Below are 25,966 nucleotides of genomic sequence, written 5' to 3' on the forward strand. Positions count from 1 at the left end.
AAAAGCAAATCAACTGCCACTTCTGAACAGCCAGGAGCAAAAACAGGGTGTCGGGAGCAGAAGCAGGATACTGCACACAATACCACCAAAGGGGTGGTCAAATCAACTAGGCCACCCCTACAGCCCGACCCCTGGATCCGTCCCTACCCTCACCCCAAATAAGGAACCCTCAGGGAGCGAGCAAGCAAAGGAACCTGTTACTTGTTCTCACTACCCCCATGCTGTAGCAGGGGCCCCAGTAAAGCCTCGCCTGAATTTCTTGTCTGGTCTCTGATCAGTTTCTATTAAGGAGGCCAAGAACCCTGGTCGGTAACACTGCTAGGATTTGGAGAGGAAAATGTCAACTTTGTTTTGGTACTGGTGGAATTCTCAAGGAAAAGGCAATCAGGAAAGCATATTTTGTGGTCCTTGGTGAGCTGTAGGAATAAATGTTCAGCTGCATTTTAACTTACAAAACAAAAGATCTCACTTTATATAGTTGTATTTTGAGCTTCTAGGGAGAAAGGAGCAACACAGCTGAGCTAAACATGCCTTGCTGACCTCTCACTGTCCTCCTCAAACAAAAAGCTGCTAATGAAGGAAAATAAAATACGAGGTTACCTTTCTCTCCTTTGGAATCTGTCTTTGAATGAATGGAGCCTGCCTTTTCTCCTGCAGGAATAGTCACACCTGGGCTTGGTCTCCAGCCCATCCCTTTCTGGCTGAGTGACCTTAGTCCATTACCTAGCCTCTCTCAGCCTCTGTTTTCTCATCTGCTAAGTGGAGTTCAAAGCCTCTGCCCTCAAGGGTTTCGGTCAGGGTTTCATGTGACAGTGCATGGAAAGAGTCCAGCCTAGAAGATCATGAGCCACCAGTACTTGTACCTCCCTCCTCCTATCTCTCCTCACCCAACTGATGTGCAACAGCCTGGCCCCTAGAAGGCAATGGCTGCGGCTCTTTGGGAGGAGGCAGCCTCTGTCCAGCTCCCACACCAGTTAATCCTGTTGGCCAGGGAAGACTCCACAGTGGGCAGAGTGGCCATTGTGTGTCCACTGACTGACTCAGCTGGGCGCTTCCCTCTTTTCCATTCTGGGTGCCCAGGGCACTTCTACCCTTCTCGAATGCTCGGCATCCTCCACTGGGGTACCATGCACATGGACCTCCTGGTGTCACCACACCATCAAAAGACCCTCTGAAAGCTGCCCTCTCTGATAGTTCTGTGCCATCCTGCACTTTAAGTGACTGAAGGCTGGGACAGACAAACAGGATGCCTCTTGGCCAGCCTATGGTACATGAATGAGTGCCTCAATGGTCAAGCCTTAACGGTCAAGGCTGGTGGTGAGCACCAGACATCGCAGCTGACCACTGGGGATGATCGGATCTGGGGGCTGGTCCCATCTCCCCAGGGAGGTGTCCTTCAACCCAGCCGTGGCTGGGTGTGAAGTGGGAGACAGCTTCCTGTTACCAGGGCCTGGAAGAGACCCTTGCTGGCATCTCCACAGGGGAATGGAAGAGGAAGACTCAGGACAACCTTGTGAATAAATGCCCTTTGAGGAAACAGCTAGCAGGAGGTGCTAGCTTGTTTGTGAGGCACAGCCTTTTTCCATACCCCAAACAATGGCAGGCAGTGCCCCACCTGCAGATTCCACCCAGATTTCCTGAACCAATTCACGCATAGCCAGGAAATGCTCAAGAGGCAGTATCCCGCCTCCTGGAGTCCAGGCTGACCTGCTGTGCTGGCCAGGATCCCGGGGTCTCATTTTGAAGGCACAGTCCCGGTCTATCCATCTGTCTTGGAGTTGCTCCCATCCTGAGTTCTTGCTCTGGGCACCCACCCAGCCCTGCAGGCTGCCTCCCTGGGACTAGATGCTGCCCTGAGCTCCAGGCCGACTGCCACTGGGTGGCTCCTGAGTCCCACACATCCCCGGCTGGTTCGCCTGCTCCTGTCCTCCTGTCCCATGATGGTGCCGGCTCCGCATCCATCCCTGAGCCAGCTGCCAACTGCTGGCTGAACCACAGGCTGCTCTGGCCCTCCCCTGGGGCCCCAGCATGGAGATAGCCTGCCCCAGGGCCTGGGCACATCCCCTCCGCACACAGAAGTGGCCCAGCTGTCTGCAGTACGGTGACAAAGTACACGCTCTGGGGGTGAACAGACTTGAGTCAAATCCTCTACTTACTTACTGGCCAAGCCATTCTGAATGATCAGTTCACCCCTGAGGCTTGATGTTATCATCTGTACCCTGGGGGAGAGTAACCTCCGGAGTCTGTGGTAAGGGTTAATTGGTATCAGGCACATTGGAAGCTTTCAGGCAAAGCATGTGGGCATTGTTCAGTAAATGGTAACATTTTAATGGGGTTATTAATACTATTATCATATAATCAATTTATTATTTGTTAAATGTTCTCAATATGACACTCTCCAACGTCCAGTAGTTTTTAGCTCTCTTCTGTATCTGTGCCGGGTTTGATAACACCTCCAAGAATAGGCTAATATATTTTTGCCTAGTGTCTTAATGTTTTCATGTTAAGACATCAGGCTACTAAGAAAGAAACACCTTTGGATTAAAAAACAAAACAAAATAAAACATTAGGCTATTTGTGTCAGCAGTAACTCTGAACCATCCCCCTGCCTATGTGTGCATTTGTGTATACATGTTCATGCACATGTGTGTGTGTGTGGCTCACTCTGGGTGATCCGTGAAGTTGCTCATGAGGTATATGCGTGTGCATGTATGTGCATGCATGTATGCACATACATTTATGTGTGTGTGGAGTGTAAATGCCTGTATCCTCCCACAGAAGCCAGGTGCTCCTTCCTGAGCCAGCCTTCCCCTCCCGAGGCTGCTTACCTCCATGTTTCTGCAGAAGGTGGCGTTGGTGCCGAATAGGATCTGGCACTGCTCGTTGGCACTGTAGTGCATGCCTGGCAGCTTGTGGGGCAGGCGCACCGCGTGCTGGCTCCTGGGGTCTGTGACCAGCAAACAAGTGCTAACTTTTGACCTGAAACAGCCGAGAGGCAAGATGGTTTGCAAATGTACCACCCAGGTTTTTACTCTCCTTTTTCAGTCACTGAGAAGTAGGAACCTCCAAATTATTTATGGGGAGATGACCAGGCACCAGACACATGGGCTGCACTTTTTGCTCTTTTTCCACATAGCTGAATGCAGATCTTTACTCCGGAGGCCATGAGAACTGGGCAACTAGGAAAGGGCCTGGGCGTATCACCCACATGGCTAATGTATTTTTGCCAGGGAGTCTGAGTGCTTTCTTGGATGAAAATGCTTTTGAAATGGAGTCCTATGATATTTTCTTAGAATGTGGCTTTAGCAAAAGTCACTATGAATAAAGAAACAATTGGAGTAGGATTGTTTTCTTTTAAATAAATAAATAAATAAATAGGCAAGCTTATTTCCAATTCTGTAGATTTTCTTGGGGGGCCTGTCAGGCCATGGCTGCTGGCTGGTCCAGGTGCCCCACCTGGCCATGAAAGTTGGCTGGTGGCACACTGTGCAAAGGACTTGGGGATTTCAACCAGGACAGAAATGTTCAGAGATGTTGAGAACAGCTCTGAAAAATTAAACTGGGGGTTGTGTGGCTGTGGCTCCTTTAGGAGTTAAATACTTGAATGCTTTTATTTTTTAATTCCTAAAACAAGGCAGATGGTAGTAAAAAGAAAACCCAGCCTCTTGCCAAGATTCTTGAAGAAAAGAGTTGCACGCACGCAATACACACAGGCTGATACTGGTTCACCTCTCCTGGGCTCAAACTCATGGGACACTTCAGCAAAGTCAGTGGGACCAGTACTGCATATGTGAGCAGATGAAAATACCTTTGTTTCACTGCCCCTTCTGGGTAAAACGAAATAATGTCAAGTGGCTTCCAACATTGCATTATGATTTGGTGATACAAGTACTAAGTAGGAAATAGATTACATTAAAACTAATGAGGCCATTTAAAAAAATTATTTTTATTTATTTATTTATTTATTTATTTATTTATTTGTTGGCACACCAGGTCTTAGTTGCAGCACGTGGATCTTCCCTGTGGCACGTTTAGTTGCAGCATGCAGGATCTTTAGTTGCGGCATGCATGTGGGATCTTTAGTTGCGGCATGCATGTGGGATCTAATTCCCCAACCCTGGATTGAACCTGGGCCCCCTGCTTTGGGAACGTGCAGTCTTGCCCACTGGACCACCCGGGAAGTCCCTAATGAGCCCAGTTTTAAGCCCTGTGTACCACTTAGTTTCCCAACCACAGGAAATCTCATGAAAGAATACCCAGGATGAAGCCAGAGTGATGCCTTTGGTCCTCCTCCCTGAGTTCACTGGGCACTCCACTGTGTTATTGGACTATAAAGCTCTGTGTGTAGGAGAGACTCACTGACCCCTTCAGTCACCATGGGGTGTAGAGATGATGCAATTAAGTGGTGAGACCATCAGGGTCTGCCCGTCAAGGCTGTAAGTTCAGCCCTGAGGTCCTGAACACTAAGGGATCCACAGTATACATGAGCACAGACTCTGACAAAGTTCTGACACAGATGGCCAATTCTCCCACGGAAGTCTGAGAATGGAGTCATGCAGACACGTTCTGGAAAGAAAGTGGCTATGAGATAAACTCATCCCAGTCCCACACGTGAGGACGGTGAGCAAGCCCTCCTCCCAGCAGATGGACTCCTGTCCAGGGAAGCAGCCTGAGTGTTGTGGAAATGCCCTGTTCTACAGTAGCCAAAGTGTGTCACTAGGGTGGTGCCCAAATCTTGTCAAGATACAGTCACTGCATTGACATTTCCATCGATAAGATTTATGATCACCAGCTGGGTGCCCAGTGTCATACCAGATGCACACTTGGGAGGAAGCTTGACCAGCTGGGAATTCTAAGAGATTCACTTCTGCTCACACTGGCTGAGACTCCAACTATCGTGTATTTAGGAAGCATTGTAGTACTTTCTATTGCGTTGATTGTACAGAAAAATTCAAGGACTTACTTGAGGAAGTTTTCAAGGTCATCTCGACTGCAGGAGGACCAGGAGAGGTCGCTGGGGTTCCGGCCTTTCACCCACTCTCCCGACATGATGTGGGACCTGCCAGCGCAGGTGGAATGGTCGTCATCGTGGTTCATTCCCAAGCTGCCCAAGGGAAAGGAGGGGAGAGGACACTCATTACAGGCTTCTCATCTCCTCATCCAGGTCCTAGCACACTATGCTAACCTAAATCACATCTTAAACACAAAAGGTGGCACAGGTGATACCTGGTTCTCTGCCACTCTCACAGAGCAGACCAGGAGTCACAAGCTTATAGAGAAACAGAGAGGGTGATGACTTGCTTACCCAGTGAATGGAGACTGATTGACCATGTAACAGACAGCATTCATAAAACAAATGAATAATAAATGAATGAACCAATTACATTAACTGCAATATTATAGTTCTGATGATTGGACTTGCTTTTCCACATTAACATATACTAGCGTTAATGATCTAGTGTTTCACTGCCCGCAGAGAAGTCACTATGCTAACATGTAGTGGGAACCAACCAAGACTTTGACTTATGAAAACTCATGAACAATTATAGCTTTTCTTTCATATCACTATAGCTGGGTCCACCAAGATCATACCTGTCACCTTCCCACCCAGTTGTACCTGGAAGACACCAGGATGCTGGCTTAGAGGAGGGAGGCTGACATGCAATGTGAGCTGAACAATGATCTCAGTTCACACACACGCTGTCAGTGGGGTAAAGCCGAGACACAGAACACACGTGATCAGGTGGCCCACAGTCTGCTGACCCGTGACTTCCAGGGGAGAGACTCACTGTGCATAAGGATTGCTCACTCTTTGTCAACAGCCCCGTGGAAAACACACAGACTTTCATTCATTCAAACACATTTTTTGTTTGTTTGTTTGTTTGTTTTGCGGTATGCGGGGCTCTCACTGTTGTGGCCTCTCCCGTTGCAGAGTGCAGGCTCCAGACGTGCAGGCTCAGCGGCCATGGCTCACGGGCCCAGCCGCTCCGCGGCATGTGGGATCTTCCTGGACGGGGCCACGAACCCGTGTCCCCTGCATCGGCAGGCAGACTCTCAACCACTGCACCACCAGGGAAGCCCCACTCAAACATATTTATGAGAGGTTTCTCGAGTGCTGGGAATGGACTAGAAGAAGATACAATGGTGTACAATAAGCCATCCCTGACCTCAAGTCAGTATGGGAGAGGAGACAGACACAAACAGAGGTAATTATGAAAAGAGGTTCTAAATGCTTCTCTGCAGCCGTATTTTCCCAGTTTTCCTCATACGTCTCTGACCATCTTTCATCAATTCCTCTGTGTTCTTGCTCTGCACACCCCCAGGCCACTCCATGCTCCTATACAGAGAGGCTCCCTTGGCCACCCCCACGTGGAGCTGGATTAGCTGATGCCACCCCCGTCCCTGGAACAACATGGCCTGGCACCCGAGCTCCTGCTCCAGGCAGGCAGGGCTTCCTCTGGTCACCCACACGTGTCTGTTCCCATAGTTGAGGGTACGCTTACCAAGGGTCAACAGTATTTATACTCAAACCTATTTATGTCAGTAGTTCTGTTACTTCAATCAATACATGTGGCTACATGTTGTGTTAACCAACGAAATATGAGAATAAAAATTAAGTTGTTTTCATGGAGACTAATTTAGCTACTAGCTACGATAGGCTGCCAAGTTGGGTGTGGGCAGACAACTGTAAAAGATGAGGGAAAAAAATTACAAAAATCTGCCCCCAGACTGCTTCACATGGGTCTTTCAAATTCTGCTGAATCGAAAAAAGAAAAAAAGAAAAAAGAAAAAGAAAGAAACTGGATTTAAAGTCATCACATTATAGTTGTGGTTTCTGTGAAGGTTATGGAAGCCCAATCGGCTTCCCTGAAAGAAAAGGCTTTCACTCCCACCACAAAACCAGTGAAAAAAATGAACGTTTTCATGGCTTAAGTTAAAACAAAATGACAAAATGTTTAAGAACATAAGTATAATTTCTTTACATTTCCCCATTTGAACCAATTTTTTGGTTAATGGGTCAGCCGACCAACAACTATCCTGCTATCTTGTCAGAAAGGAAAGCTTCTGCAGTGCCGCCTACATGTTGGCGCCACCTTCCCCTCAGTCCAGGCCTCTCCTGCCAAACCTCTCCCTGAAAAATGCCCACTCCTGGGATTTCCCACAGGCTCTTCCACCCCACCAGGTGCCCTCAGGGCAGCTTTCCATCCCAGCCTGTCCACCAGTGACTGGCACAGAGCAAGCACTCTGTAAATATTTATCAAATGGATTAACTATTTAATGCAGCAGTAAACATCAAAAAATCGTAAAGGATCCTCATGCATGGTATCTAGGGCGGCAGCAGCTTGCTCAACAGAACAATGAAAACCATCTCTGGGTAGATGCAGTCTTGCTCTCCTGCCTAGATGTCAAGAATCCATCCAATTAGGGTTAAGTAGAGAACCAAGAAATTATCAGATACATCTGACCAATAAGAATAATTTTTCAATGTCATTACTCGGGTTTTTTTTTTTTCCTCCTTGATATCTAATATCGTTATCTGTACCTGTACCTGTATCTGTATCTATAGCTACATCTATACCTATACCTATACCTATATCTATATCTATATCTATATCTATATCTGTATCTATACCTCTATCTATCTCTGTTTCAGGAAACATAGGAACTGACTGGTTTTTCAACTGCATATAGCAAAGGATATTAAAAGTCAGCTTAAGTTTGATTTAGGGTTTGACTTGATATCTATAAATAAAAGTGGTGATAGGGTTTTCAAATGGGTAGATCTGAAAATGTTGATGGCTTTCAGGGAACTCTGCTGTACGTGTAGAGGTTACAGAAATACAATGTCTCATGAGAAAAATGGCTCCAACCTCCATCTCTAAGGACATAGTGTAAGCACAGCATGTGGAGCAGGTCAAACTGCATCATTGCAGACCCTGGAAAATCCAATCCTAGGGAGAATCAACACACAATCATAAACCCTCTCCCACCGTCCTGAGCTGGGACATCCTGAGCAGCCACCAGATGCTCCCTGTTGTTTGGGAAACCACATCAGAGGAGATCCAAGCGCTGGCAGAATGGCCTCGCCACACATGGAGGAATGTTTCACTTGTGACATGCTTCCAACTTTTCTCCGGTGATCAAGCTGCTTGTAAAATCAAAGAGGTTCTTTCGCCCACATTCCAGACTCTGCTGGCCAGAGAACCTGGTCTCTCCAGAGACAAAACTATGTTTACAAAAGTTCTGAGAAACGCTGACTGCGCCCTTGACACCCCTATGCCTGCAGGGTGTTGTGTTAACGGTTCATTCTGCCAGCCCCCAGAGAAGGACTTCCCTAAGGAATGTTCCAGTCAGCAGGATCAGCCAGGAGTGCAACTCTTGGGTTTTCTGGAGCTTGTCTCTAATACAGATTGTGCTTGATCTGGTTTAAAATGTTCAAATGCTAACCAAGTGCCTCAGAAATTTACAGTTTGCTGAACTCGCATTGGGGTGGGAGTCTTGATATTTGAGGTCTACATAAACTACGGTTTAGGCTATTTTTAGTTTAAATTAAAGATCACTTAACTGAAAAAATTCATGTTATTTTAGGTTTATGTCTGTGGTAACGTTATATTTAACAAAAACATGTAGCATTAAGCACACACAGTAAGTGACTGAGATTAAGGACACAGACGGGCCTCATGTCACATGTGGTCCAGATTTATCAGACACAATAATAACTTAATGGCCTTGAGTAGATTTTATCTTAAAACAAAAGAACACATTGCTCTGAAATTGCTTCAGGAAATCCAATATATACCATGTGGGGATTCTGAAAGGCAATGCTCCCCCTGTACTAGCTTCACTCTAAACCCTGGACGGCATGGGGGATACTAGGTGTTCTGGGTCTGGTACCTGTGCCATTTTGGACGCTTCAGTTTTACCTTGCTCAGAGCCTGTCTGTCTGTCTCTTGGACACTTTGGCGTTTTGATGTCAGGTTTGTGAGCCAGGTCTGCCTCCCCTCAAAGTACTCTTGGTTGTGTTTGTAAAACGAGTGCTTGGGGTGGAATGAAAAACCCAGGAAATGGCTCCCATGAGGGGACCCTCTCCAGTGGAGGGGTCAGGGCTGGCCCGAGTCCTGCTTCAGTCACCCTGGGAGCATACTGCCTGCTAGTCCCTTTTCAATAAATGTTTACTGACTCTGTAATAACAGGAATGGCCCATGGCAGTTTCTAGGAGATGACAGGCAGGTTGGTATTCATTATTGTTAATTAATTAAATAATAATTAACACCCCAGCATTACACTAGAAGGGAAATTCTCTACTGCCACTACCTCTCTGCCAAGAACCAGACTGTGCCCTCAAACTGTAGCTACACAGAAACTTTATGTACAAGGGTCAAAAGTCACCAGGGGTACCAGGCTACACTCATTTATACAGGTTGAATAATAGGGTTAATTGTCATGAGCATCAGTAACCCCGTTTATAGGGAACATAGCATCAACAATCTCTCACCTCGGAGAAGTTTTTCCTTTTATTTTTATACAGGAAACTGAGCTCACCAGCTTGTAGGGACTCAGGAACACTGCAACTACCAGAGTAGATCTAGGGCCTCCACCTCCACCACATACAGGACCATCGTACTACAAATAATCTTAAAACACCATGGAGTTCTGAATCACTACTGGGTAAATAACAACCAATATAGTGTTGGTGTTCAGTGCATTTTGCTATAATGGATAACATGATAGTAGGTGAAAATGGATAAAGCACATTACAGTATATAGTATATATCTCTCTTAGCTAACCAAAGTACTGAAATCACAAAAACACTCACGTTTTCAGGTTTATATAGATGGGATTTTGATGTCAAGTATATGAGTCAGGTCTGGCCTTCCCTCAAAGTAGTCTTGCCTGGGATTGCATGTGTTTGTGTATACATATATGCATACACATACACACACACGAGATCCACTTCAAATGGGCCTTAAACTTTTAATTGAACAAAAATTCAACTAACTGGGATGAGAGATAGAAAAAGAGAGAAAAAGAAAAGAAAACAAAGCATGGGCAATTCTATCCCCTACTCTGGTCAAGGAGCATGGGTGCGTGCATGCGTGCCTGTGGCCGTGCACCCTTGGGAGGATGGTATGAAATCCCCCTTTTCACGTACAAGTAGAACACTGTATTTGAAAAGGCCTGGCTTGGAGTCAGACTGACCCGGATGAAAATTCCAGCTCTGCCTCTTGAGGGAACAGTGTTACACCTCTGAGCCTCTGCTTCCTTATCGATGACTAAATAGGGCTCATGGTACTAAATGTCATTCACTCATTCAACAAATACGTGTCCAGTGCTCTCTATGACAAGATGCTGTCCCAGATGCCGGCACAGGCAAGGCTCCTGCTTCCATAAAGTTTACATTCTGAAGGAATGGGGATGAACATTCCTCGTGGTCAAACAGACACCAAAGCGCCTGGCAAGTAGTAGGATCTGGAAGAGATGAGAGTCTTGCTGCTTCTAAGCACATGTCCGAGTGAAGGAATGCTGGCTGTGCCCAAGCTGCAAACTCAGGCCCTCAGAGAGCTGGGAGTTAATGAGGGAAGCGGGGAGAGGTCACACAAAAGGGAAGGGAGGCTCACGGCAAATTGAACAGTTTTTACCCTATCATATGCCTTTAAATTCCATTTCTCTTCTGCAATGAGCTAACTGAACAGAACAGGCCTATTCTGGCAGATGTGGCCCAGGGACTGAGAGGATGGGACCCCTGAACAGAGGCTTCATGGAAGCCTTAGCAGCCCAACTGCTCTTGGCAGGTGGTCACCCCATCCAGGACAGCTGTGAGGATAATCACAGACAACCACCAGTCTACACCATGTGTTGCCTTCACAGGAAGAGGGTGATGGTGGTGGCCTGTGGCGTAGCTCCCTGTTTCTCTTTGTCTCCCAGCAGCAGGCCACACTCCTGCTCAGCTTCCTGTGCATCCCACAGCCTAGGGTTGGTGAAGGCCTGAGGGATGCAGGCCCGAGGGATGCAGGCCCTGGGGCTACAGCTGGGTCATCTCAGTGAAAAGCTGTCTCCTGGCCCAAATAACTCCTACGGGCTCACCAGCCCCTGAAGCTGTGGTCCTGCTTCCACGTGACAAAGGTGGTCCTGACACAGTGAGACGGTCTCACCTTCCTCTGCTCCACCGGCTCTCAGAGCAGGCTGGGCACACGGTAGGGCTCAGTTAATGGCTGTGAAGTGAAAGCAGCACACGAGCATCTAGGTCTACATAACAGCCCACTAGCACACACAACAGAGGCTACCTTTGGCGCCCTTCCCCCCACTACCTCATTGGCATTCATCACTGGCATGAGGGGATGGCCCCCAACATGAGCACGTGAACAAACAAGCAGCACCTCCTCGGGAGGCTCTCAGCCTCTTCCTATGATGCCCCCACTGCTCAGAGCATTCCATGAGCCCATCCAGAGCCAATGCATGCAAACATGTGTGTTGTTACTTCCCTAGACTTGAAGTCAAATGACGTTTGCAAATTTTACTAAAAAAAAAAAATCCATAAAGCCATGTTGATTTTTGCCTGGGACAGTAGTCTATGGAAGTGGGGGGAGAGGGTGTCTGAAGCTGTTTCCAGGTAGAAATTCCAAAGCAGTTTAGAATGATGGCTACATTGATGAAATAAGGATATACCTCCCAAGGTGAGTGACTATTTCAGAGGGGTCAATACTGATTCAGATGAAAAGGCTGTAGGATGTTAAGAAAAAACTCTGCCTCTGTCAAGGCAAGGAGAGTGAGTGGAAGGAATAAGCCAATTCTCCTTCCCTCCTTTCCTTAGTCTTTTTTGAGAACTTTACTCTTCCATATGATTTTGGTTTGTCAAGTCCTTTTAGTTTAGGATTGTACTGATTAACTTGATTAATTTGGGGAGAACTGGCATCACTGAAGTTTTGAGTCTTGCCATCCTGGGATATTAGGGCACCTTTTCATTTTTTCAGGTTTTCTTGAATGCCCTTTGGCAAAGTTTTGTAGTTTGCATCATCAAGGTCTTTTTTTTTTTATCAGCTTTATTCCTGGGTATTTCACATCTTTGGCTGAAGTTGTGAACGAGGTCTGCTTTTTATTCTTCTGTAACTGATTACTGATTGTGTATAAGAAAACCATGGATCACTGTATGTCTTGTGATTTGCACCCTGATGAACACTCAACGGCTCCAACAGTTTGCCAGATGATTCTCTCACAAAATGCAGATAATGACTGCTTTGCCTCTTCCCTTTCAAGATTTATGTCTCATTCCTTGCCTTATGAAGTTTGATGGACTTCAAAAACAATGCAAAATATTAGTTAGAACATGGGAACCTTTATCCTGTTCCCAAAACTAATGGAAATGCTACCAATATTTGCACACTGGATACATCTGTTCTAGATTGCTTACAGCTAGGTTAACTTGGTCAGCATAAGGACACTTTCTTCTAAACAATCATTTTAAGGGGGCTTCCTTGTTAGCATTTCAAAGGAAACACTAAAGAAAGTCTGACCAAGTGGACGGAGCGATGGTCCAAAAAGACAGAGGCCATGGTTCGTGTTAAAGACCTGCCCCGATTATTCTGGGGAGCTGAGGCAAAGCTCCTAACTCCCCAGGCCTGTCCTCCTAGCTGGGAAGTGAGGGACTTGAACCAGGGGTTCAAGGGGTTTTCCAGTTCAAAATGGAATCATTTTGTGATTCTGATCTAGAAGACTGAGCACAATGGTGAAGCAGAGTTGCTATTCAGTCTTCCAATAAGAGCTGGGTGGGCCCTATCTTGTACCAGCACTTTCAGGGCACCAAGTACACAACAGTGAGGGGCACAAGCAGCCCTGCCTGTAGGAAGCCCACAGTCTGGCAGTGATCACAGACAAGTCAGCAAGTGCTGACCAGCACTGTCCAGTGTAACTTTCTGTGATGATCCAACAGTCCCTGTGTGACTATCCAATACAGCAGCCACTGGCCACATGTGGCCATGGAGCATTTGGAATGTGTTAGTATGACTGAAGAACTGAAACTCTGATTTTATTAAATTTTAATTGAGATAAATTTAAAGGCCCACATGTGGCTAACTGCTACCACACTGAACTATACAGGCAGAGACAAGAATCTGATTCAACTAACCTGAGTACCACCATTGTGCTAGGAGCTGTGGATGTCATCACATTGGTACCGGAGTATATCCAGGCCCACAAATTACTTACAGGCTTACAGATACTTAGAGAAATAAGAAAACCTGATGACACAACTGGAGAAGACGCAGTGCCAGGCGTACACATCAGAAGCTGAAAGCCATGGGCATTTAGAGGGGGGACACATGTTGTCTCATACTGACTCTTTGTATGACCTCATGCCTATTTTTCCTCCAAAATGGTTGTACTAATGGTGCCATCTGTGCTCAGCCCTCCAAAGCACAGGGCTGTGGTGTGATGGATTAGAAGGGAAAAAACTAGAGATCTACAAAGGCTTTATAGAACATCCAAGAAAATGAAAGAACGTCAGCCTAAATTGCTTCCGACCATGATATCTGAAGAGAGGGATTCTCTAAATGCCTTCCCACGGAGGCCTCTTATGTGCCTTTAAATCTGGGACATTCTCAACTTCAAATGAATTTCGTCAAAGAATGGCATAAGATCATGTGCCTTCACTGACTGAAAAAGTGAACGGTGGGTTGTAATAAGGCAAAACAAAGGAGATATTCCTAATGCTAAAAAGTTCTGTGAGGCTCTCCTCAGCTCTTTAAAGGAAGATAATCTATTGAGGAAACATTTTTATTTCCAAAGAAGACCTCATGAAAGCACTAAGCTCTTCTAAAATTAACCACTGACACGGTGAATGTCATCTCGGCCCCACAGCCGTCATCCCTTCCGTGGCCTGCTCTGGGCCTGGAGTGCAGAAGGGCTCCCGGGAAAGGGCCTGACATGACCTGCTGAAGTCCAGAATGCCACGAAGCCGTGTAGACGCTATAGCAGCACCAACAAGGCTCAGTCCCCCTCCCAAATTGCACGATGATTCACTGGGACCCCTGGTCTCCTTCAAGTCTACAGTGGGCCTTCCTTTAGGCCCAGCTGTACTAGATGGAGGCCCACGTGAGGCATGGGGAGGGTTCTGAGGACACAGGCTGATGCGGCATAAGTGGGTCTAAGCTTGTGGCTCCACTCACCCCTTGCCAGTCTGCCAACAGTGTCCTGCAGGGGGAGACCAACCCTGAATTTTGGTTCCAGTTGGTTCTCTGAGAAGCCCACATGCCTGGCTTATCAAGCAAGAACACAGCAAGGGAGCTGAAGAGTACAAAGTGTTTCCCTTCGTGCAATGTGCTTCCAAGGTTCTGCCGAGGAAAGTCTGCCCAAAGAGAGGGCTCGCAGAATCACGGCACTTGGTTTTTTGAAGGAAACTGGGAAATTGGGTGAGAGTAGAAGAATACGCTTTCTGCTTCTTAGCCTAAAGTGTAATTCATCTAAGGGTGCTGCAGGCACCAGACCGAATAGGGCAGGAAATGGAAAGATGGCTAAAACCTTCCAAAGAAGTGAATCTCGGGCTAACACAGACTACCCTCCAGATGTCAAGAAGGAACTTTCTGTGCACAACGGAAAGAAAACTGATGTGTAAATGGGGAGTGATCTCTCAGTTTCAGGGAAATCTATAGCTGCCAAGAATCCTCCGTAGCTGTCCCCTGTGGAGTGCTTCAGAAGGCCAAGGTCAAAGCTCCTGGTCCCTCTGGGGCCCACACAGCAGAGCTCTGCAGTGGGGTGGAGAAGGGCAGAGGGTGGCGACTCTTCCCCTTCCCCCACCATGTCCCGGGGGCGGGGTTACCTGTCTGCTCCTGCCCTCCTCATGAAGTCCCTGGTTCAGAGGAACATTCCTTTCCTAGTCCCCAAAGTACTTTGCATTTTAACACCATCAGCCTCAGCATATCCATCCAGAGGACGGCAGGTGTGTCGGGCATTGTGGTGGCAGATCGAGCAAAGAGGGGCAGAAATGACGTTGGTATCACCACCACGGGCTATGTGCACCTTAGGGGCGGGAATTCATACACTCATGCATCTGCTGAAGGCTGCTGCTCACTGAGGTCTGAGCTGGGGAAGCCTCAGAGGATTTGGAGGGCTGGAGCACATACCCTAATCCCTTCTAATCATGCCCTCATTCATCCAGACTCTGCTATCTGTCACGTGCCAGGCACAGTGCTGAGCACTCGTGTGCCCACAGGACACATATCTAAGGTGCAGACCAAGGTGGGTCCCTCAACACAGATGCTGAAAGGCACACTAAGAGCAGGAAAAATATTGAGAGAGCAGGGGAACGAAATGTGATACACAACAGAGACCTCATACCCAAGAGTTGCGGGGGTGGCGTGGGGCGTGCCCCGGAGAGCAGAGAAATAGCATTTTCAGCATGCCGGGCAGTGCATGTTGCGTACGTCAACTCACTATTATCATCCCCACTTCACAGATGAGGGAACTGAGGCAGAGAGGTTGAGAAGCTCTCCCAAGGTCAAACAGCTGGTAATGGTCAAGCATAACTTGAGCCTGGGCAGACTATACTCCAAATCTCCACGCACGGCCTGGCTCTTTGAGGATGAAATCTGCCCCTAGACCCAAAGGAGGGCAAAGGATGGGAACCGCTAACCCCTGCAGGAGTGGCCGTCTTAGAGGCTGGGGGCCAGCAGGAGCCCTCAGGAGACCGTGAACGGCATGGAAAATTCCTCTTACGGTTAGCAGCGGAGAGCCTGCTTGAAAGCTTTCAGACCTGGAGGGGCTCAAGGTCTGCTCTCAGGGCACTGAGACTTCCAGCAAGACAGTGTGGAGAGGAGAGGGGCCTGCCAAGTATGCACATGGCTTCGGGGACCAGAGGTGCTGGGGAGCAGCCAAGAGCTTTTTCCTGGACCCAGCTTGGAGGAATCACACCTCTGTTCTCCGGGCACCAACCTGGAGCCCCAGTGACATTCAAGAAGGGGATTCAGACTTGGTCCCCATCTTCTTAGATGCCCCCCAGTTCCTTTATCTAAAGCACAACTCTGAGACATTATTCGCAACAGTCCTACCCTCCCACCTCCCATTTACACCTGAGGCTCGGAGGGTGAGGGTGGGAGAGGAAGACAGACGTACCTGGGTCCATGAGATGCTGGGTGGGCGCAGTGTGTTCTGGGAATAACGCCCAGAGTGTAGAGTCAGGGTTGGGAACCTCGAAATGCTCTGCAGTATTCACCCTGCCTCTCCTTTCCGGTACTTGAAAATTTTGCACATTAAAAACATATTGCCAAGAAATTGATGCTCAGGATATTAATTCCTTTTCTAGTTGAGACTCAGGCTCTAAAGAACCACAGGAGTTGAGACGTTAAGGGCTCTTGAAACCCTTCTGTCTGCATCTGAGTGGAATCTGGAGCCCAGAGAGAGGTGACCACCCAACACCACACAGCCAGTGCAGCAAGTTCTTCCTGGAACCAAGGGTCTCCCGCGTTCTGGTCTGAAATCAGATTTCTGGTCCACCTCACAGGTTCTGCCTTCGTCCAACCCAGCCACCCTGTGAATGGGGACTGGACCTGGGTCTACAGGCTTGAGAAGACAGCAAATTGGGGATCATTCAAAGGTCATCTACAGACTGCAGGATGAAATTTGGTTTGGTTTTGAAAAACCTCACAGTCAGCCCTCAAAATGACCATCTTTTAGAAGCATTTACTTAAAAGAAATACTCTAAATTCATTAGTTTTATTTTGACCTTTTTCTCCCCAAAGAAACAAAAGGACAGTGAGTATTCGTTTCCTTTTTAACCATTGACATCTCTTAACTAGACAAGATTATTTTCAATTCCACCTAGACTTAGCAACTTTGATTGCTTAGAAGTGTAGATTTAATAAGCCTTCCACTCATAAACAATAACAACTGCCTGATTTCTCAGGGAGGGTTTTTCTCAGCCAATAGGAGAAGGCCTGATGTGGAGTAGCTAAAATAACTGTATGGTAGAAATTCAGAGACAAAGGGGTATAAGTTGAAAACTGAGTCCCCCCTCCCACATAGTAGTTTCCTGGGCCCCCCGACATCCTCCCACCACCCCCGCCTGGAGGCAATCTCTGTCCCCAATTCTTCCAGGGGCTGGTGTTTTAATGGGTGTTGGAAACCAGACTCCAGCACTTCCTACCCCTTCAAAGGCGTTGCAGAGGAGAGGATTAGTTGACTGCAGGGAGGACCTGCTGCTCAGAGAGAACCTGCAGCTTCTTAAACTTCAAAGACCCCTCAGGGACCCCAAAGGGCACAGGATGTCCCAGAGAGCAGAAACCCTAAGGACAGGCTGTTTCCTGCTCCTAATGACCATCACTCCCTTCCTTCCTTGAAACCACACATATCAGGAGGGGCTTTATGGCCTCATTACTTGGACTCTGCCTTTTCCTCTTTGACCAGGAAGTGGGGTGGGGTATGGTGGGGTGACGGGGTAGGGTGTGTACTCCATCCCTCCTCCCAGCCATGAAACACACGCCATGGGTCAGCAGGCTGAGGGGGTGCCGCCCCAAGTGACCCTGGCTCCAGACCCACAGCAGGTGCTTGCATGATGCCGACAGGACCCTACTACCCCAGTGCCTTTGCCTGCCCTCTACCTCTGTGTGGACACCCCTTCCCACTCTCCCTGCCGGCCAAACTCCTCTCCTTCCTGTAAGGCCCAGATTGCAGGTCACTTTCTTTCTGAGCAGCCTCGGCCCTTCCCAGCTAAGAAGGATCCCTCCCAAGCACATGGCCGTTCTCTCAGGGCGTCCCTGAGGGCAGGACTTGCCATTTTTTGCACCTCAACATCCCAGAACCTCCCCACAGCCTGGTCTAGCACCAGCCACACAGAAGGTGCTGATGAGTGTTCGTAAATTGATAGAACAGACTGACCAAAACCAAATCAGTTGGGTGGTATCTGGGAATTCCTCTTAAAAGGCTTCACCCCATGGCTCTATGGTCTCTGTGCCTATCATGCAGGTGGCAGGGAGAGCTGGTATCTTCACCTCATGGCAGAGACCCGTGAGCCCTTCTCTAAGCAATAATATCACAAGCAAGCAACCACCCCTTCCATCGGAACAAAAGGGGCTCTGTTATCCCTTCCCGGATCTAAGGCAGGTTATGTCCTGCCTAATGAAACTTAACACTAGAGAGACAGGACAGAATTTCAAAGGCAAATTCTAGAATCTTAAGACTAAGAGGGACGTCGCTCAATTCCTATAAAGCACTGGTTCTCAAACACGGCCACACAGTGAGATCTCCTGGAGAGGAAACCCCGATGCCCGCTCTCACCACCAGAGGTTCTGATTTCATTGGTACGAGGCATGACCCTGAGTATCTGGATTTTTTTTTTTTTTTTTTTTTTTTTGCGGTACACGGGCATCCCACTGTTGTGGCCTCTCCCGTTGCGGAGCACAGGCTCCGGACGTGTAGGCTCAGCGGCCATGGCTCACGGGCCTAGCTGCTCCACGGCATGTGGGATCTTCCCGGACCGGGGCACGAACCCGTGTCCCCTGAATCGGCAGGCGGACTCTCAGCCACTGCACCACCAGGGAAGCCCGAGTATCTGGATTTTTGAAAGCTCCCAGTTGATTCTGAAGTCCATTAAAGTCTGAGAACTGCTGCTACAGTGTTGACCAGTGGTTCTCAGACTTCAGCGCCTGCTAGAAACCTGCAGTGGGCCTGTGAAAACTCAGAGGGCTGGGTTCTGCCCCAGAGTTTCTAATTCAGTAGGTCTAAGGAGTGGGGGTCAAGGGCAGGATGAGAATTCGCATTTCTATTAAGTTCCCTAGAGATGCTGAAGCTGCCTGTCCAAGGAGCACACCTGAGAGCCATTGCTAATGGTTTTACTAGTAACCGCCCCACCTTGGCTGCAGGTGAGAGTCACCTGGCAAACTTTGAAACACCAGTACCTGGGGCTCACCACACACCAAGTAAATCAGGATTTCCGGGGGAGGGGACGGGCACCTGTATTTTACAGGGGTTTCCAGGTGTGTCTAATGTCCCCCCTGGGCTAAGAACATTGCCTCTAGAAACAGGCCATCCTCAGGAAGGGCCAGTGCCCAGCTCTTTCTTATTGCGAGCTGAGATGGGCCTTCATGCGTGCACGACCCAGGCCCGCCTTCTGAGCACTGATCAAGCCCCCTCCCTTCATAATGTGACAGAGTTCAAGTATTTGAGCTCACATTCTTGTCCCCCTTTGCTCTTCTCTCCTTCTACCCACCAATTTCAGGGAGAAGTCCAAGATCATAAGAAATGGCAGGACTTCTCATCACGCTTTCAGCCAAGCAAAAGGACAATCACTTCCTGGTTAGCCAAAGTCAAAATCCTGACGCTGTTCTTTATTTCTGCCCAGATTCCGAATTTGGGGGCAAAGCCAGGAAGGGCATTACTGTCAGTAGGTTCTGGACACACACAAAGTACATGGCCCAAGTGTTTCATCTACAAATTCTACCCTGATGGTGAATATTCTAAGGAACAAATTTTAGGAACAGTAACCACCTTGTTGCTAAATTATTAAATGCTAGTTTGTGTGACTCTCTGTGAAGTACCCTAGTTATTGAATATATGGACTCATGGTCTCTTTAACTCAAGGGTTTCTTTTTCAAATTTCCACAAAATTGAGACTTTGGGGGTTTTGTAACTGCTATTTGTTTCTCCCTTTATTTTTTTGAGGTTCTTCTTAAGCAATACTTTTTATCTTAAAAAAAAAAATCTTCGCTTCCCCTAGTGTAAATTATGGCTTCTTGCAGTAATCACTACTGCTTAACTGGCATTCAATTTACAGGATAAAAATATATTCTTTTGGCTGTCCAAATGACTGTGTACACAACTTGTCCTCAAACCCACTCTGAATTTTGGCTCAGAGCAACCATCATGTTAAGAGGATGGAATGTGGTTTCAAGCAATGCCAGAAGTATTGCATAAGCGATAATTGATATTTTTACTAGCGGCAACTTTGTAGTTGATAATGGGTTATTAAAACAGGAAAAGAGGCCCTCCCCACAGAATCGCATCTGAGATGTAAAAGGAAAAGGTGTCCCAGACAAAAAGCCTCTCAGTGTCAATAAAGGGTGGTTCCAGAGCCCCATATCTTCCAGAATGTGTGGCCCCAGGCAGAAAGCAGCAGAGGAGAAGCCCTCTTGTTGCAGCATCTCCTCTGCCACAACCAGGGGAGCTAATGGCCCCTCCCCCGCTCCCCCCCTCCAGCCATAGGCAACCAAGCCCTGGTGGAACTCTATTGCACTTTTGGAGTGAAAAAGGAGCCAAAATAGCAAGTGTACCAAGTGCCCTGTCATCCTGTTCCTTTTAAAAAATAATCTTGATATTGGCCTTTATTTAAACGTCTGCTTTCTACTTGTGTTTACAGAAGAGATTAGTGTCAAATTTGGCAACCCTGACCGAACAGAGTCTAGCTGGTCTGAGCCGTGAGCTGTCAAAGGTGCAGCTGCCTGTCCTTGTCTTGGCCATTCCCACGACCAAAGGCTTTTCCTCCAGGTGAGACGTCAGGGTGATTTCACTGAAGGCGGCAGAAGGCTCATGTATGACAAATATCACAGGTTTATCCCTCCTCCATTTGGAGATCTTCAAGAGAACACTAATTCTTTAGGAAAAGGAACTAGCACTCCAATCCTTAATGCATAAAAGGAGACTGAGGCCCGGGCGCCAGCAGACCTGCAGGGGATGAGGTGGGAACGTGCACCAAGCAGGATGGAGACTCGAGACCTCAGGGGTCACCTCACCCTTGGGTCACTTTTGCCCCTTGATTCTCAGCCTCGTGAGACCACCAGCTCCCTCTCAGCACTCACATCAGCACTGATTCCAGCTCCAGGGGCAACAATCACTGTATACGAGATTGGCGCCCCCAGAGGAGGGCAATGCTCCGGGGCAAGATTTCACACACTTGCCTTCTCCTCCTCACCCTCCAGCCCCAACAGATTCATTCTTGTCAAAGTCACAGGCATATAAATATTGTTCTCAGCCAAGGATTGTCTTTTTAGAGCACTAGAAAGAAGACAGCAAGGGCAGGGGTGAGAGAATAAGTGCTGAAGGCAGTGGAAACAGTGACAGGCTGACCTGCTATGATAAGTGTTCCCTGGAACAAGGCTGTACTGTCCTCCAACAGGATGATAGGACCAACCCCAGACAACAGCCTGCCCTGTGATTCACCTTCCAGGCCCTGCTGCCTGGGCCATGAGGTCATAAAAAGGCAAACAGACCCACACAGGTATGGACCTTCTCTGCTTCCACATTGTGATTTCTTTCTGCGTCACCCTAAGTGTCCGTGAATGTCACATGCACTAGCGTTTCCAACAAGCCATACCTATGGCTGGTCAGGTCCCCGGGGCTGAGTGCCCACGATCTCTCGCTCCCCATCTCCCCTGCTCCATTGGCCATGGTTCCATATGGCACCATAACCCATCAGCACAGATGTGTCCAAACCATAAAGGACCCTCTCCAGGTGGGAGGAAGACAAATGTGAAAACTCAAAGACTACAGCAAGTGAAGGCTTCCCAAGGCCCACTCATCCCAGCCCGCTTCTGAAACAGGAGTGAGCTCTTGAGAAGCACGAAACACACCCAAATAACACCACCGTTTCCCTCCAATCTCCAAGTGCCTTTTCTCTTTCATTACAGGGAAGACTCATGGAGATGGCACCAAACCAGAACCCGCTCAGGCTCCTTTTCAAAATGAGGTGAGTGTGCTGCCTAAGGATGAGGAAGCTCTGCATTTTCTGTGCTTCCAGAGTCATCAGACAGTAGCTGGTCCACAACAGGGAAGGAGACCTAATAATGGCAGTAAATAAAGAATAGTGGTCAGTATCGATGGTAAAATGAGGTGATGGATGCAAAGTGCTTCAACCAGCGCACAGCGAGATGGAGGGCTCTGCTCCTGCAGCCGTAACAACGATGACCAGGAGGATGACAAATGCTCACATGAGTGAGGACAGGCCCTCAAACTTGGCTGTGTGTTCAAATCACCTAAGGAAGTTTAGAAAAATCTGGATGCTTGAATCCCACCTGCAGAAATCCTGATTTAATTGGTGTGAAGTGTGGCCTGGACACCTGCATTTCTAGAAGACCCTCAAGGCATTCTCTCTCTTAGACTTTTAATTTTGAAATAATTATAGATGCACAGGAAGCTGAAAAGAAAAATACAGGGCGGTTCTGTGCACCTGCCCAACCTCCCCCAACGGTAACACCTTGCATAACTACATTGCAATATCAAAACCAGGGGGTGATCATTGGTACAACCCATAGTGCTTATTCAGATCTCACCAGTTACATATGCACTGTGTGTGTATGTGTGTGTGTGTGTGTAGTTCTAGGCAATTTTATCACACCTGCTGCTGCCTGTAACCATAATCACAACCACAATCAAGAGGTCGTGGCATTACCACAAGACTACTCCTTTGTGGCCATACCCACCCCCCACCCCATCCTTCAAACCCTAACAACCACTAATCTGTCCCCCATTTCTATGTTACATCATGAATGTTATACAAATGGAATTGGGCAGTATGCATCCTTTTGAGACTGGCTTTTTTCACTCAGTATCATTCCCTTGAAGTTCATTCAGGTGGCTGTGTGTGTCCATAATCTGTTCATTTTTTATTGCAGAGGAGTATTCCATGGTATGGATGTATCCGTTTGTTTAACTATTCACCCACTGAAAGATATTTGGGTAGTTTCAAGCTTTTGGCTGTTATGACCAAAAGCTGCTATAAACATTCATGTACAAGTCTCTGGGTAAAAATAAGTTTTATTTCTCTGGGATAAATGCCCAGGAGTACAACCAGTGGGTCTTAGTTTTAAAAGGAACTGCCAAACTGTTTTCCAGAGTGGCCATGCCATTTTATTTCCCCACCAGCAGTGCATGAGCGACCTGGTTCCTCTGCATCCCTGCCCATGTTTGGCGTGATTGCTGGCTATCTTGGTGAGTGTTCCATCGGCACCTGAAAAGAATGCCATTGGGCCTCCTGTTCATTCCCTACTGGTGACATCTGTGGGGCAGAAGGCATTCCCATGGGTTGGCTGGTGTCGCCAGGCCACCTTGTGCCGGGAGGCATATGGGACGGAGAAGCTGCTGAGCCTGGGTTTCCTTGTGCCACTGGGACAAGGGCAGGGAGGCACAGGCCTTCGTTCGCTGCTGCTGCTGCTGCTGCAGCCAGCAGATTCGGTTGCCCACTGTGTCCTGGCTGTGGGACAGGAGCTGGGGTTCACTGCTGCAGTGGCCTGCAGGTCTGCCAGCCCAACACATCCTGTGTATGGAACGGGTGTAGCGGGCTCCCCATAAGGTCTCGGTGGGCTCTGCCTTTCCCAGTCCACCAGCCAAGAAGCAGGTTGTTCTTGGGGTTTATGTTTATATCTGTTGATGGTTCCAGGTCGCAGACCTCTAGGTACCAAGTCCAGGATACATGGGAGGTAAAAAGAAAGCCCTGGAACTCACCAGCCTGTCGTTCCTCAGGTGCTAAGGTCCCCAGCCAACCTGGCTTCTTCTTTCCAGCTTTCATAGCCCTTTTGTTATTGTCTGTTGAATCATTCCCAAGGTATTTGGTTGCATTTAAAGGAGAGGAGCAGGGAAAAGTCGAGTCTACACCAGCTCATTCCAGTACCAAAGCCAGCACTGGCTCCTTGAATCCTCTTATGCTCTTATCCTCTTATCCATCATGCTATGATGGAGGGAAAGTCAGTGTGCCCATTATACAGATGCGGAAGCTGGGGGCACAGGGAGATTAAGTGATTTGCTTAACCTGCAGCAAAGCTGCCTTCAGGCTTTACTCCCTGAGGACCTGCATTAAAGCTGTAGGCCTGGGCTGCACATTTGGGCAGAACCTTGGAGGCCTGTGCCCTAGGGGACAGCATGGGCCCTGCCTTTCCCATGTGCCCCTTGACAGTCGCTGGCTGCACAGATGCCAGAGTACATGCTCTCCGGCAGAGTTCCTCCCCCTCTGGACTGTCACCACCTTCTCTCCATCCACCACCAGACCAGGCCTCCCTAAGCCCCTGTCACAGTCACTTGCTGCAGAGGACCTGCATCCTGTCCCGCTGTGTCCCCGGCTCCCCCCGCCCCACTCGTCCCTCCTCCACCGTCTCATGCTGATGCAGCTCCTCCAAATGCAGACCCCTCCCTCAGTGCCCATTCCCCCACTTCTGCCTTCTCTCCGAGGACTCTCAACATGGTCCTTTTATGGGGTTGACTGCCCTGTACTTCACGCTCCACAACAAACAGCCTGTTACATATGATCCTACTTCCAAATGCACCATAACTTTATATTATGATAATCCTGGTTCCATCACCTATAAGCTCCAGGGCTGTGGTGAGTTGCTTAACCTCTCTGTGCCTCAGTTTCCTTACATGTAAAATGGGGAGAATGACAGTACTTACCCCACCGGATGGTGGGGAGGACTGAATGAACTAATGGCTGTAAAACACGGAAAACAAGCTTGTATAATAAACCTATGAAATGGACTATTGTTCAATGGGGGTGTATCCGTGCTGCCAGCTTTGCCTTGGGGTCTGGGCACTACCCAGATCCCGGTCTATTTTGTCCTTTATGTTGTGCAGGGGTCACAGGATCAACAAGAGGAGGGTTTGATGTGAGTTCAGAGATCAGCTCAACCCTCCTCATCCTCCAAGAATCTTTCCTTCAACCCCCAGGCTGCAAGGAACTAGCTCTGTGCAAATACCCCAGAGTGAGGAAATCAACACTACCTTGCGTATTTCCAGAGAGCTCAAATTTTATGAACTTTCTTCTCTACTAATAATCATGCTTTGAGTAAGGTTCAAGTTACAAGTTCAAATAACTGCAGCAGTATCCAGCCCACAGTCCCCCATATTTCCCATGAGGAGTGTTAAGTGTTTTGCAGAAACCTTGGTGAAATTTGCATTTTACATTCTCTGCCTCTGTATGACCTATTGGGGATGACTTGTCAGTAGATTCTCGACTGACTTCTAGGATTGCCTCTTTTAATTCTGAGCACTCACAAATTGTTTGATAAGCTAATCTGGAATCCTTCCAACAAACAATATTAATATCCTAAGTCTAAACTGTATGCCGTTTGTCTCATTTCCCTCTTGCATGACAGCATTTACCTATTTTAGTCTTTAGCACCCCTGCTTTACCTCATTGCTCCTCCACGGTTATCAAAGCTGTTGGTGCTCTCATTTGCAAACAAAGCTCTCTCAGTCTGGGCCTAGAGAGCCCAAATCACGTGAAGCACCTGGTTGATCTCTCATCACCTCCTCTATTATCTGGGTCTTCAGTTCCTACTGGTACAAGGTGTAGTGTACAACCTCTAAAGGGGTGCATGAAAACTGGGTGGGACTTGCTGGGCAGTCCAGTCATGATGAGTGTGCCCAGTGATAAAGGCAACTAAGTTACCAAAGCCAGCATCCCTCAGGTCTGGCTCTTCAAAACACAACGTGACCTTGGCTTTCAAAAGGGGTATCTTTACAACCCTCTGCAAGTTTGAAAGTAGGATCACTTTGGGGGGCTCTTTAACTTTCTTTCCAGTTTGGTAACCAGCCCTCATAGTTTTCTTTCCTGAGCCATTTTTCACAAGAAAATGAATTTTGTAATCACCATGCAGGAGTTGTTATATACACAACAAGGACCAGAGAATAAGAAGTTCTGAAGACCAATGCCAGGCAATCGCCAGGCTTAAGCCCCCAGGGCAGACAGGCTTCTAGGCCCAACTGATTCAATTTCATGTTGCAGCCAGAAGTGACCAGGGTCCTGGACTTCAGGGCTCACTCTAAACTCTCATATTCCAGAAGTTTCCACATAACATTTGGGGGCTGCACTTGTCTTCCAGACCTTGGGTAATATCAGCAAATGTGGAAAGAGAAAACAATGTCTTTGATACTAGATACAAAAACAATCAAAAGGCTGACTTGCCTGCTGTGTAATTCTACCAACGGGGCAACCCTGGGATGGACTCTGCACATGCAGGTCACTGGCAGCGAGGCTGGGAAGAAGTCGCCTTTAGG

General features: G+C 47.9%; 1 protein-coding gene across 4 annotated transcripts in view; it reads right to left on the reverse strand.

The window, feature by feature from the left end:
* Positions 1–25,966, reverse strand: part of ADAMTS17 (ADAM metallopeptidase with thrombospondin type 1 motif 17) — a 354,869-nt gene that overhangs the window by 153,886 nt on the left and 175,017 nt on the right. For all 4 annotated transcript variants that reach the window (XM_060096914.1, XM_060096913.1, XM_060096915.1 and 1 more), the window contains 2 exons: positions 4,964–5,104; positions 2,829–2,979 (listed from right to left, as the gene is read on the reverse strand). In XM_060096914.1, the coding sequence (XP_059952897.1) occupies positions 2,829–2,979; positions 4,964–5,104 (292 nt within the window). The remainder of the gene's footprint in view (positions 1–2,828; positions 2,980–4,963; positions 5,105–25,966) is intronic.

Source organism: Mesoplodon densirostris, chromosome 4 (assembly GCF_025265405.1).
Source record: "Mesoplodon densirostris isolate mMesDen1 chromosome 4, mMesDen1 primary haplotype, whole genome shotgun sequence".
Classification (NCBI taxonomy): domain Eukaryota; kingdom Metazoa; phylum Chordata; class Mammalia; order Artiodactyla; family Ziphiidae; genus Mesoplodon; species Mesoplodon densirostris.